At 36.8% G+C, this 13,877-nt stretch overlaps 1 protein-coding gene across 1 annotated transcript; it reads left to right on the top strand.

The window, feature by feature from the left end:
• Positions 1-2,542: 2,542 nt before the first annotated feature.
• On the top strand, positions 2,543-13,219 carry POLR1F (RNA polymerase I subunit F). The gene is made up of 4 exons (XM_017526935.2): positions 2,543-2,862; positions 6,674-6,815; positions 11,083-11,291; positions 12,563-13,219. Exons 1-4 carry the CDS (start codon positions 2,609-2,611, stop codon positions 12,969-12,971), a joined length of 1,014 nt encoding a protein of 337 aa, XP_017382424.1. The 5' UTR covers positions 2,543-2,608; the 3' UTR covers positions 12,972-13,219.
• Positions 13,220-13,877: the final 658 nt, after the last annotated feature.

The following is a 13,877-nucleotide window of genomic DNA, read 5'->3' as shown; positions in this document are numbered from 1 at the left end:
CATATTACTTTGTATCCACCATCATTGATTTCAGCAAACCACCAATTTTTACACATTTATATTGCTCCAGAGATTATCTGATTGTGAGGAATAGAAACACACTAATATAATAATAAGGTGTATGTGTGTGCATGCCAGAGGTGGCAAGGTCAATGATAAAATAATAGTTGCACAGGGGATTTTCTCTCTGTTTTCTTCTGAGGCCATTTGTTGTGGGGTCAAAATTATTTCTAACCTTTCTTCTCCTCCTTGTAGAATGAAGATCTCAGCACATTGCTTTGACTTGACAGAGCTTTTCATGAGGCAGGGACCACCATTGCCTTTCTGCGGAACATGGACAAATTTTAGAGAAAAATAAAATGATTTCGCTCAACTAGAGGTTCTTGAACAAATAAACTTTGTGCATGTCTATGGGGTAGTGTAGGTAGGAGGAACTCATGGGATTACTGTTTTCTTCCCTGTGTCAAAGTGGAACAGGTTAATTTGTAAAGTAACTCCATTATGGTGAACACTGGCATGCAGGCAGAACCACCTTGTACTCTCCCAAATCATGCAGAGTATGGATAGCAGCTAGCAATCAAGCCAGAATTTTAAAAACTGAAAATTAGAAAATCAGTTTCAAAATTAAACAAGCAAATTTCTAACTGCAACTGGACTCTCATAGGATTACAAAATTACTCCATGGTGCACTACATTTAGTAGCTGTGAAAGATTGTTACTTGGATATTTGATTTCAGATAATGTTTTCATTTGGTCAGATTGTCAAAAAAATGTCAGCTTGTCTTTTACTATATCCTTTTTTGGCCAAATTGTTTTCATTCGAATCACTTGCAGCTGGTCTAGATTCATCTTGACGGTAAGGCATAGTCACCTGGAGAGATTCTGATTGAATTGGTCTGAGATGTTGTCTGGGCATCAGGAGTTCTTAAAGCTCCTCACATTAAGTGACTTCATGGTTTAGCCAAGTTTGAGCACACTGAACAAAAGGGTCCTGCACAGGGCTATTAAAGGACTTTGCAACAAAATCAAGGTAAAGGCCATTATGTTTCCCATGTATGGACTTAAAATGTCTAGTATTAGATTTTGGGGGCAGTTTCATCCTACTATCATCTCATGCTGAGTTTGCAGTCATTTAAGGAATATTAAAGAAAATACTTTTTATTTGTCTTGTTTGATCCTCCTATCATCTCTCTAAGGCAGTATTATTTTTCCTATTTTACAAGTCAGAAATCAGGTTTAGAGAGGTTAGAGGCATTTTGCAGTATCTAAGAGAGAAGGGAATATGTCAGTATTCACATCACTGCTATACATTTCTCTTGCACTTACCCAGTGTAACCCATTTCCACTTAGGCCATGAGTTCTTTATCACTTATTTATTAACTTATTGTCAGGTTATTCATTCAGGATGCATTGACTGGGTTTTTCTTAGTTTTGGTTTTGTTTCTTTGGAGGAGGGATGAGACATGGGGGCCACTGCAGTGAACAATACAGATATTATGGTACCCGCTTTAGTGACTGTAGGAATCTATTGATGGAACAGGCAAGCAAATGGGCTATTATAAAATTAACGTAAAAACCAACATAGATGGTTAACTACCTAATCCTTATAGAGAAACAGGAATAGGGTGGTTGAAAGCAGAGAAGGAACAGAATGTAAAATCTAAGCTATAAATTCGTAGATAAGTAGAATTTACCCTTGTGAAAAATGCTGTTATATTCCCTAGAAGAAGGAACAGCTTGAGACTAAAGAAAGAGAGACCTGAGAGTGGATCAAGGAGCATAACACTGGGGTGGGGAGTGTGACAAATGAGGCTGAAGAGGAAGCTGTGGGCTGATCACAAAATGGCCTTGTAACTTATAAACCATTTTCAGGAGTTTGTGTTATCCTAGAGGGACACAACATGATCATATGTGTTTCAGGGAAGCTCTGGCTGCCCCAGAGTGTCCTCTCGACCATTAAGCTAGGCTTCCACAGGCAGTGTGTCCGGAAGTTTTGGCAACAGGGGAAGAGGATAGTGTCCAAATACAATATTTCCACCTAAGGCAATACAGGAGGATCCGAGGCTGACACCTTGGCTGTGATGTGATTCCCTGATTTAGCAATTGCTTAATGAAGAGAGAAGCGGAACAGGAGAGAAATAGTGGGCGCGTTTTCAGACATGTTGCATTTGAATTATCTGAGCTGTTGCTTAGGATTTCGTGTACTGCATAAAATATACTCCATAAATATTTTGAGTCTTTATTGTACAGTCCAAGTCTGTAAAATTGTATCAAACCACCTTACTAATGGAAATTATCAAACTTAGAACCCCCCTTTTTAAGCTACCTAGTAAATCAAATAAGCTTGGGTGGAAAAACACACATTCGCCCGCCCTCAAAAAAAAGCAGTTGGTTGGCTTAGCGCATGCTCAATATATACTTGAGGCTCTAAATTCCTCTTAGAAGCGCGAAAAAGCTGCCTCCCCCTGTTGGCCAGACTGCATAATGCAGCGTAAGGAGGGGAAATTCCTAGGGGCGTGGTACTTGGTGGATGACGTAAAAAGAGCGTCGGGGACAGGCAATTGCGCTTGCGTCAACGGTGAGCGCCACCGGAACCTTGACAAGCAGCATGGCTGCGGGTTGTTCGGAGACGCAGCGGCAAAAGGCGGCTTCTGATGGGTCTCTGGTAGGGCAGGCTGGCGTCCTACCTTGCCTAGAGTTGCCGACTTATGCCACTGCTTGTGCGCTGGTGAACAGTCGCTACTCATGCCTGGTGGCCGGGCCGCACCGAAGGCACATCGCTCTGTCGCCCCGATACCTTAACAGGAAACGCACTGGCATTCGAGAGCAGCTGGATGCGGAGCTCCTGCGCTATTCTGAGAGGTACCGATCTCTTTGCCTGTTCCTTCTTTTGTGCACGGGAAGTACCAGCAGGTGGATGTGCTGGTGACGTAGCAAAAAAGGGGGAAATGGTAAAGGTCTCACTGCCCCCCAGAGCTTAGCTTCGTGGAATTCTAGAGTCGCGATCCGTCCCTCAAGGCCAGTACCGCTCTGGTAAAGATCTATACAGGGTCCCTTTCATAGATAGAGAAGAAAACTTAAAGGTGAAGTTCAGGTGTGGGCGGAGGAAGTGGAGATTCTCGCTCCAGATCCGTGATGGTAGGGTTAGGAACAGAGCAGGAGTCTGGAGACCTAGTAGGCCCCGTTCTGTATGGCATTCAACGTTTCATTTATCTCTTTCCGGATGATGTTTTCTCATTTGACAATAAAAATTTGGTTTGTAGTGCTTAAGTAGATTCTCATTCTATAGAAGATTGCACATGAAGCTAATACAGCTGTTCGACTTGTAAAACATGAAGCACGTTTTTGTTGGATTTTGCTCTGGTAATTTCCCCAGGTTCTCTTCTCTTGGATCTGATATGGGGATGATGGAAATGCCATTAGTTTAGTGTTTGTTGTTGTTGTTAAGACGATTTATGCAATCGGACTAGTAAGCCTGTTGCTTTTGGGAGAGAAAAACCCAAAACGTATTCATTTATATTACAGTATTCAAAAGCAACCTGAAAACTCAGAATTACAGAAGTATGTGTGTGGAGGGGGTGTGGGCATGTGCTTTGGTATTCCTCTGGACTATACTTTGGTTCAAATGGGAGGGTTCTAAAACTAGAGTAAATGGATTTCCTAGGAATTCATGCTTGCCCTTCAGGAATTCCCATGTGAAGTTCCTTGGGCACTGGTATCGAAAGCTTTTACCACTTTCTTAAGGGATCCTGGATCTACACACACTGGTTAATAATCAAGCATGTCTAGAATATACAGCTTCTGCCAAGCACCAACACACGGTTCTTGTATGTTTATATTATATACCGAGAACTTGAGATATAAAAACAAACAAAAAATAAAATCCCTGTTTCAAGGAGCTGTAAGCTGTAGTAGAGATACAGATTCAAGCCAATAAATAGTGAAGTGTTAAAATTTGACAGAAATCTAATAAGGAGTGTTGAATTTGGATCTTGGGACCTTTGAGAACAACTTGATGGAAAAGGGTACTTTCACATGATAGTATTGCAGGCAGAGAGTGGCATAAACAGATACTGGATGTGAACTGGTATGCTTTGCCTAGAGAGCTGTATCTATTATATAAGTAGACTAAGGTTTATGTCAGGGGAAAGGCACTGGAAGTCACTGGAGAGAAGGGCAGGGGGTCAAAAATTACTCAGAGAGGATGGCCATTTTGCTTTTCCCTTCTTGCCATTGCCAGTTTTTGGTTTTGGGGGTGAAAGGTGGAGTTGTTTTTCCTTTTGTGTTTCTGTTTTCTCAGGCAAGGTTAGTGCTTCATCCTCTCAATACCCTTTAACTCTGAGACCTCACACACTTTTGAGAAAGTAGCACGTTTGCAGTCCTGGCATATCAGATTTGCACTTTAAGAAACAGCATTTGGTAGCCTTAATGGTTAGCTACCAAATAGGATGAGAAAGTGGACAAGGAGACGAATTAAGATAATGTTATAATTGTCTAAGAGAAAATGATTAGAGGGGATGGTTTTGAGAGATTTAAGAATATACAAAGTGGTCATAACATCTGAAAACACAAGCAACTATTTTGTTTTCTGTAACCAGTATTGCCTGCACTTGACAGGCTAGGGGAAAGTCACCCAGAGTGGCTCTGAACGGATCTGGACACCATTCCTTCCACATTACTTGAGTATGCTGAAGACTCCTGTTTATTCAGGTGCAAATCAGGCACCACACTTTGAACTATGCTTTGCTAATAAGGGACAAAACTTGAACATATATTACTAAAGAACTAAAATGAGGCTACCACCTTGCCCTGATACCCATTTAGGATGGTATCTGAAAAACAAAAGTGAAGGAGGAAAAAGTTTATAGTGTTGGGTGTTCACATATCTGATGACTTTTAATAAAATCTCACTTGAATTTATATATTGCTGAATTCCTGATAATTTTAATATATATTAAAACTATGCAAAGATGACTTTGCGTTTATATTTTTTAAGAGTTAAATTATGTGCCTACCTATTTGTAAACAGATTTGTCCGTTTATTCAAAAGTCAGAGCTATTAATATTTCCTTATTGTACAGGACGGTCCTGTATATGGCACTCTTTTCTTCCTTGGCTTCTGCAAAGTTTGTGATAACCATGAATAGTATCACAAATTTCCAAATGCCCCCGCCTCCCTTGTGCCCCACAGGGGACCACAGTGCTCCTTCCACTTGAGAATCACTCTCTAATAGTTGAGAGACAAGGCTTTGATTAGGGGAAATAAAGTCTTAATTTTTGCTTTTCTGTCTAGTATGGTGGTTACTTTTTCTTCCTATTCTCTAACTCTGTTTTCTGTGTCCCTAACATTGTCTTAGTGATAGGATGATTCCATCTTAGGAATGCCACATGCAGAAATTAAAACCTCAAAAGATTGCTCTCCCAAGTAAGTCTCTCAGTTAGGATTTTCCTAATTTGGTAGGTCTTAAAGTTTATTTTCTGTGGCTTCTGGCTGTTTTACTAAATAATATCTATTAGGGATAAATTATTTCCCTTATTTTATGTAAATTGTGTTAGAAGTTTAATTGAGTTTAACAAAAAACCTGCCATCAAAGGCCTTAGAGTCATGTGAAATTCAAACATACTACAGATAGGTTCAATACAATTAGGCTAAGAACAGTGCAAAAGTTGTTCTATAGGAGTAGAGGAGTGATTTCAGCTTTGCCTAGGGGAGTCAGGGAAGTTTTCTCTAACAAGTAGTGGTATGGTAATGAAGCCACCAGGTTTTGTTTATTTTTTATTTATTTATTTATTTTTTATTCATTTGTTTGAGATGGAGTCTCCCTCTAATGCCCAGGCTGGAGTGCAGTGGCGAGATCCCCATTCACTGCACCCTCTGCCTCCCACCACTAAGTCTTTCTCCTTAATAGTTATCCCTTAATCCTGACGGTTACATTTGTAGACTAAAGTGTTAGTTCATAAATAATATAGTTGTATTAACATTTGCTTTTATTAGCAACAGTTGAAGCCTGGGATTTTCTCTATTAAGTCATTGATTTTAACATTCAGGGGCTTTGACTTTAACTGTAATGCTTCCCTTGCTATATGCTGTCAAGTACTGAAATTCAGTAATGGTTTATAATACCAAAATTGCCTCTTACTCAGTCATGCTCACAAAATACACTTTTTTCTTGCTAAGTCCCACTCTTTCTATCCTAGCATGACTTGAAGAATTCAAATAGGATAGAAAGAATGGGACTTGGCAAGGGAAGAAGGGTTGATTTCCTGCTCATGCATTAATTGGACATTTTATTTCTGAGTATCTTGAATCATCATTTTAACTTAGCCAACATATCAGAATCCATTTGTGAATGGGACTAATATAGTTATTACAGACTAATCATATACTATTGTTTTTGACATGGGTGGTGTACTTAGGAGATGTATAAGTTTTGGACTCTTAGCATAAGTATGAAAATGACCTGGTTTGAAAGAGTGCAGTGATGTGCACCTATAATCTCAGCACTTTGGGAGACTGAGGCAGGAGGATCACTTGAGCCCAGGAGATTGAAGCTGCAGTGAGCCCTGTTCATGTCACTGCACCCTAGCCTGGGCAACAGAGCAAGACCCTGTCTCCAAAAAAACATAAATAAATGGGATAAAAGATACTATTATCAACTTTTTCTTCTTACAGCCTTTTAGGTGTCCCTATTGCATATGATAACATCAAAGTTGTGGGAGAACTGGGAGATATTTATGATGATCAAGGACACATTCATCTTAACATCGAAGCCGATTTTGTTATTTTTTCCCCTGAACCAGGGCAAAAGCTTATGGTATGTTTATCATTTTTTTTAGCTTTCTTTGTGTAATTATATAATTATGCAACTTGGAACATTTTAAGAGGTGTAATATACCTTTCGACTCAAATTCCTATTGTAAGTAAATAAATACTATTTTTAAGGAAAAATTAATTTGTATTATTCAAACTTAGGTAAGTTTTTAAACACTCTCCTAAAACACATGCATGCACAGAATATATGTCCCATCCACTTTATTCTTTTCATAGTAATAGAATGATTTTAAGGGGAAAAAAAATCAATTATTATGATTTCAGAAGTTCTCAATTCTACACAAATACCATTTCTTTATAAAGGATTCAAAGAATATAGCAGTATATGAAACAGAAATTCAAATGAACGAGGCAGTAATGAAAATGTATGAATGACAGAGAATAGGGCAGCCAGTCTGTGCCTTGGAAGTGGAAGCTCTGTGGGAAAGGTCTTCCCGTTTTTCATAAACTGGAAATGCAGATGTTGATATGAAATCTACTGAGATATATCCTTTTTTACTCTTTACTTTCCGTTCTCTTCCTCCAGTAGTTCTGTGTGTGTGTGTATTCACATGTTCATATGTATATTTGTGTGTGTGTGTTATGTTCTTTTCTTTTTTTTTTTTTTTTTTTTTTTTTGAGACGGAGTTTCACTCGTTACCCAGGCTGGAGTGCAATGGCGCGATCTTGGCTCACTGCAACCTCCGCCTCCTGGGTTCAGGCAATTCTCCTGCCTTAGCCTCCTGAGTAGCTGGGACTACAGACACACGCCACCATGCCCAGCTAATGTTTTGTATTTTTAGTAGAGACGGGGTTTCACCATGTTGACCAGGATGGTCTCGATCTCTTGACCTCGTGATCCACCCGCCTCGGCCTCCCAAAGTGCTGGGATTACAGGCGTGAGCCACCGCGCCCGGCCTTGTTCTTTTCTTTAGTTGATAAATTTGTATAGGAATTGCTTAATCTAATAGATCAGAACTGTTAACTAACCCTTGATACTGTTCCTGAAAATATAGATCAGTTTAACCATGACAAAACATACAAAGTACTTCTAATTTTTTTCATTTTTCAATATCAAATTAATATAAATAGTATCCTTTGCCTATTAAACTGGAATCTTATAGCTAGACCACTAAAGTTGACAGGTTTGTATTTGGAAATTAACAAACTTAACTTTCATCTGCTTTGTGTTATTTATATTTTAAATATAAACATGTAGGCCAGGCACAGCACACCTACAGTCACAGCATTTTGGGTAGCTGAGGCAGGAAGATCACTTGAGGCCAGCAGGTCAAGACCAACCTGGGCAACATAGTGAGACCTCGTCTCTACACAAAATAAAAAATTAGCCAGATGGTGGCATGCATCTGTAGTCCCAGCTACTCAGGAGGATGGGGGTAGGAGGATTGCTTGCGTCCAGGAGTTCAAGGCTACAGTGAGCAATGATTGTGCCAATGCATTCCAGGCTGGGCAACAGTGGGACCCTGTTGCTAAAATACACATACATACACACACACACATACACACACACACACGGAAATAACATACATATTTATGTACATGGAAATAACAGATTGTATAGAAAGTATGAAATGAAAAGTGTTCCTTTTATTCTACCTGCTGCAAGATCCAGTCCTCAAATATTTTCAACTACCCAGTTTTTCTTTAAATATTATTAATAATATTTGGCCAGATAAAATTTACATATTATAAAATGTACAGATCATATTGTTCAGTTCAGTGAATTTTGTCAGGTCCGTATACCATTCTATCTCCTTAGAAAGGACCTTCATGCCCTTTCCTGGGCCAGTTCCCTCTTTTTATTCCAGGTGTAATTACTCTTATGCTTTTATTATAAGTCAGTTTTGCTTATTCTATAATTCCATGTTAATGGAATTATTCATTATACACTCTTGAAATCTGCCTTTTGATCAGCATGTTTTTGAGTTTCATCCATGCTGTTGTGTATATTGCTACTTTGTTCCTTTTTATTTCTCATGGTATTCAATTATATGATTATATCACAATATGATTATCTGTCTTCAATGATGGATTGATTCTAGGCTGGAGCTTTTATGAACAAAGCTATTGAAAACATATATTTTCAGACATGTTTGCAGATACATAAGTGAAAACATACATTTTCATTTATCTTAAGTAAATAACTAGAAGTAGAAGAGCTAGGTCACAGGGTGTTTATATGAAAACATTGTCAGACTAATTTCCCATTTAACACTTCCATTCACTGTTTCCTTATTAACATTTGCTGTTGTCTCAATTTTACTGATGGGCGTATAGTGGTATCTCATTATGGTTTTCATTTGCATTTTCATTTCCCTCGTGAGCAGGTTTTCATATATTTCAATAAGAAGGGTCTGTTCAAGTATTTTGCCCATTTTTAATAGGGTTTTTGTATTTTTATTATTGACTTGTAGCAGTTCCTTTTGGTCTTTAAACAAATTATTTTCAGATAAATATTTTGGATATTTTCTTTCAGTTTGTGACTTGTCTGTTAAGTTTTAATGATATTATTTGATAAACAGGTACTTTTAATTTTGATGAGGTCCAATTTATCATTTTATATTTTTATGACTATTGCTTTCTGGATCCTATCAAAGAAATTTGTCCACTTAAAGGTTATGCAGATATTCTTCTGTCAAATTCTACAAGATTTTAGTTTTAGCTTTTCCATTTAGGTCTGTGATTATTCTCAAATAATTTTTGTGTATAGTGTGAGGTAGGCCTTGAGATCCACTCTCTTCTTCATGTAGCTTTCCCATTTTCTAGATTCATATATTAAAAAGGCTTTTCTTTCATTGATTTTCTAAAATTTATATACTTTTAACAGCAGCTTGGGGTTTACAGAAAAATGGAAGTGAAAGTATAGAGTTCCCATATAACCACGCCTTCCCCAAATATGCATTTTCCCCTATTATTAACATTATGTTGCATTAGTATGGTGGATTTGTTACAATTTTTGTGCCAATATTGGTAACATTATTATCAAGTCAAGTCTGTAGTTTACATTAGAGTTCAGTCTTTGTGTGCTACCGTCTATGGGTTTCCACAAAAGTATCATGACACTTATCTACCATTATAGTATCATACAGAATAGATTTTCTCTCCTAAAACTCCCTTGTGCTCCACCTACTCATTTCTCCTTCCTTCCCTCCATCCATCCTCTCTAATCCCTGGCAACCACTGATCTTTTTACTGTCTGCATAGTTTTGCCTTTTAAAAAAAGAATAATAGGGTATGTATCCTTTTCAAATTGACTTCTTTCACTTAGCAATATGCGTTTAAGGTTCTTCCTCGTCTTCGTATGGTGAGAACCTATTTATCTTTATTACTGAATAATCTTTTATTTTAAGGATGTACCAGTTTGTTTATCTAGACCGTCTGGAAGCTACCATTGGGAACACTAAGACTTCTGATCATGACAAATAGTGAAGTTTTATTCTGTCACATGTGTAAAAGGTTGCTCATTTTAAACAGCATTGTATACAAGTCAGTATTATTTGCAGTTCTGTAATTCAGAAAATGTGATTTTTTAATATTGCAAGTTCTCATGCATATGCTTTGTGTATATTGACCCTGAGAAGAAAAATAAGTTTTATTCAAAGTCTGATCTTAAAATCATATAGTACATACTTTTATTTTAGCTTTAAAGCTTCTAATAATACTTTTGTGATTTAGCCAAAAATAGCCATGGTCAATGTTTACATGTAAAGGATAAACTGCCTTCTAATAGAATGCTTGCATCATGCTAAATTAAATAATTAAAGAATGCATTTTTAAGGTTTTAAATTTGGTGTCTTTATGGAAATATAACATGGATCCTTGTTATAAAACACATATGAGATCTTTTTATAGGCTATATGAGAGTATTTTTCTGCTTGGTTTCAATGTAGCTAAAGAGTAATAATCTCCTCCCCAAGGAATCCTGCAGTGGGGAGATTAGGTGGTTTTCTTTCTTGGCCGGGGCGATGGCGGCAGGTTAGTTAAACTATTTAGACAGTTAACGTGCACAGTTAGACAGTTAATTTGCAATTACTTATTTAATTAAGTTGAGCTTTCTCAAAACCCCATGGTATTCTAAAGTGATATTTTGACATGACGTGTCGAGTTTTAATTGAGGTAAACCTTTTCCATATTAGACCATTAATTTGATGTTTGCTCTTTGAAGATTATTTGAAGTTTGTAGACTCTGGTTCACCTTTTAACTTTGTGGATCTGTTCTTTATGTTATGCTCTTTCTTCCTTCTTCCCAGGGTATAGTTAATAAAGTGTCTTCTAGCCACATTGGCTGTTTAGTACATGGCTGTTTCAATGCCTCCATTCCTAAACCTGAGCAGTTGTCAGCTGAGCAGTGGCAAACCATGGAGATAAACATGGGTGATGAACTGGAATTTGAAGTATTTCGTTTAGACTCAGATACTGCTGGAGTATTCTGCATTCGGGGAAAACTAAATATCACAAGGTTAGTTTATCATTACATAATTACCATTAGGTACTTAGTAATTTCCATTTAATTCTGAATTTAGAGAACATAACCCCTCTTTAAAAATACCTGTTTTTAGGAATATTCATGGTTTCAAACCATAAAGTCAATATAAACAGTATTCTTAAGTAATCTGTAACAGTGCATCAAATAAATATTTTAAAACTCTGTCTAGCTAGCTGGTCTGTATTTTAATATTTAATAGCTCAGTTTTGCTGAATGTTTTCTATTTTGTTCACTCTTTTTAATTCTGCCTCTAAACTTGAAGCTATTGGCTTGCTTTGTTTTTACACACAAAAGAGTGTGTTGATTATTGTTATCTGTGTCAGATATTTTAATTTCTGTATTCTGTATTGAAATTATTATAAGAAACTCTGATCTTGAACTTCTTTCCGTGGGAGTCAAGTTTAAAGGAAGAAGGAGAGAGACAACTCTTAGAATGCTGCTTTTGCTAATAATTTTTTCTAGATTTTGTCTTTAAATTACAAGCGTGTGTGTTGAAGTTCTGGAACAGCCGTACAATTTCTGTGATGACAAAAGTATAGTATATATGCATAATACAGTAGCCTCACTATTAAGCATTGAAACGTGACTGACTAGTGTGACTGAGGAACTGAATTTCTAAAGTTGTCATTGCTATTGCCTAGGTATATGTGCCTAGTGCTACCGTGTAAGACTGAAGTTCTGGAGAGAGAACTACTTCATTGATCCATGTTTTATTTTAGTAGTATAAAATAATTCACAATGTTTAAGTAACACTGTCGTAGTATCAGCTAAGTAAACAATAGACTACTATTTGAAACAGGATTAAAATAGACTGGAAACTCCATTGCTTTGATACATACAGGAGCATATTTTCTATGCGATGTCAGTGGTTTGGTTAATAAGCCTAAGTATTGTGATGTTTAATGTTGAGTGATCAAATTCTTCTGAAACAACGCAAAACTTGAAAGACATGTTTTGACAAGATTTTTATGTCATTTTTATGTGTGGAAAGGGTCTGGGAGAAGTTCTTCATAAAGAAAGATTTTAACATTTAATGTTAAATTTAATATTTTTCAATTTAACATTCATATTTTAGTGGGTTGAGGGATAACAGGATAGAATATTTGGAATTTATGCCTTGATTATGTGTCTTGTACTGCTGTCATTATTTAGAAAATCTTAGCCTGTTAGAATATATTGATCTCATTTTCTTATTTGTTTTTTGCTTATTGCTCTGTTAAAATTTTTTAACTGTTAATTTATAGTTTACAATTCAAGCACTCTGAAGTTTCTGAAGAAGTTACAGAAAATGGCACCGAGGAAGCTGCTGAAAAACCTGCTAAGAAGAAAAAGAAAAAGAAGAAAGACCCAGAGACGTATGAAGTAGACAGTGGTACTGCCAAGCTAGCAGATTTTGCAGATGACACTCCAATGGAAGAGTCAGCCCTGCAGAATACTAATAATGTGAATGACCTCTGGGAGGAGGAGCCAAAGAAAAAGAAGAAGAAGAAAAATAAAAAGGAAGATCAGGACCAGGACCCTAGTTTCCAAGGCAGTGACTCCAGTGGTTACCAAAGTGACCATAAAAAGAAAAAAAAGAAAAGAAAACACAGTGAAGAGGCTGAATTTACCCTACCTTTGAAATGCTCACCAAAGAAAAAAAAGGAAAAGTAATTTTCTTTAGTGTATTTTAAATATGATTCCGTTTTCAAAAGACAGATACACATACAATTGATGAATAAATGTTTTGAGTGATATGAAATGCTTAAGCATACCAGTAGTTTACAGAAGAGAAAATAAGTTGGAGGCAGCTTGATGTGCTTAAAATGATAAAACTGACTGTACATTAATTTGGGGAAAACCAGTATTGTTAAAGTGCCATTTCATACAAAATAAAAAGCTGCTCTTACTGTCAACTCTCATATTCTTCCAGGTTTTGCACTCTACATAAAATTATTTCTACAGTATCTACAGTCTCAAGACTAGCAAGAGAACTTTGTAATACAATATTATATTACTAAAGAATGAGTTAGAGTTTTTGATTATTTGATTGTGTGTGTGTGTTTAATAGGTTTCACCTTATTACATGCTGTTTTCTAATGCTTTTTTTAAAACTCAGGACATTAACTGGTTTTAGGTTTTCCTTTATCATGGCTTCTACAGTATTTCTATTGTTTAACATAAAATGGTTTGCCAAAGAAGTTTCTGAAGTCTTCACAGCTCTTAAAAGCCATGCCAGTACTGACTGCCTGGTGGTAAATGCTATTCATTATTCTCTTCTTCCAGGTGCATGTGTGTCCATGTTTTCTTTTTTAAATCTGAGAGGTTGATGGAAAGAACTGTCTTGTTGTACTTGTTCATTTGTGCCTCAGCCATTCTAATTTTGTTGTGGGTTGAAGTAGAGTCTAATGAAGACAGGATAAATGTGATTCTGACTAGTGGGAAATTTCAGATTACTTTATATATATGTGTGTGTGTGTGTGTGTGTGTGTGTGTGTGTGTGTGTGTGTGTACTTTAAGTCCTGAGATACTTGTACAGAACATTCAGGTTTGTTCCATAGGTATATGTGCCATAGTGGT

This window comes from Cebus imitator, unplaced genomic scaffold, assembly GCF_001604975.1.
Source record: "Cebus imitator isolate Cc_AM_T3 unplaced genomic scaffold, Cebus_imitator-1.0 Scaffold45, whole genome shotgun sequence".
NCBI classification, from domain to species: Eukaryota; Metazoa; Chordata; class Mammalia; order Primates; family Cebidae; genus Cebus; species Cebus imitator.
Note: the sequence above shows the minus strand (reverse complement) of the source record. Positions and strands in the feature narration are given on the sequence as shown.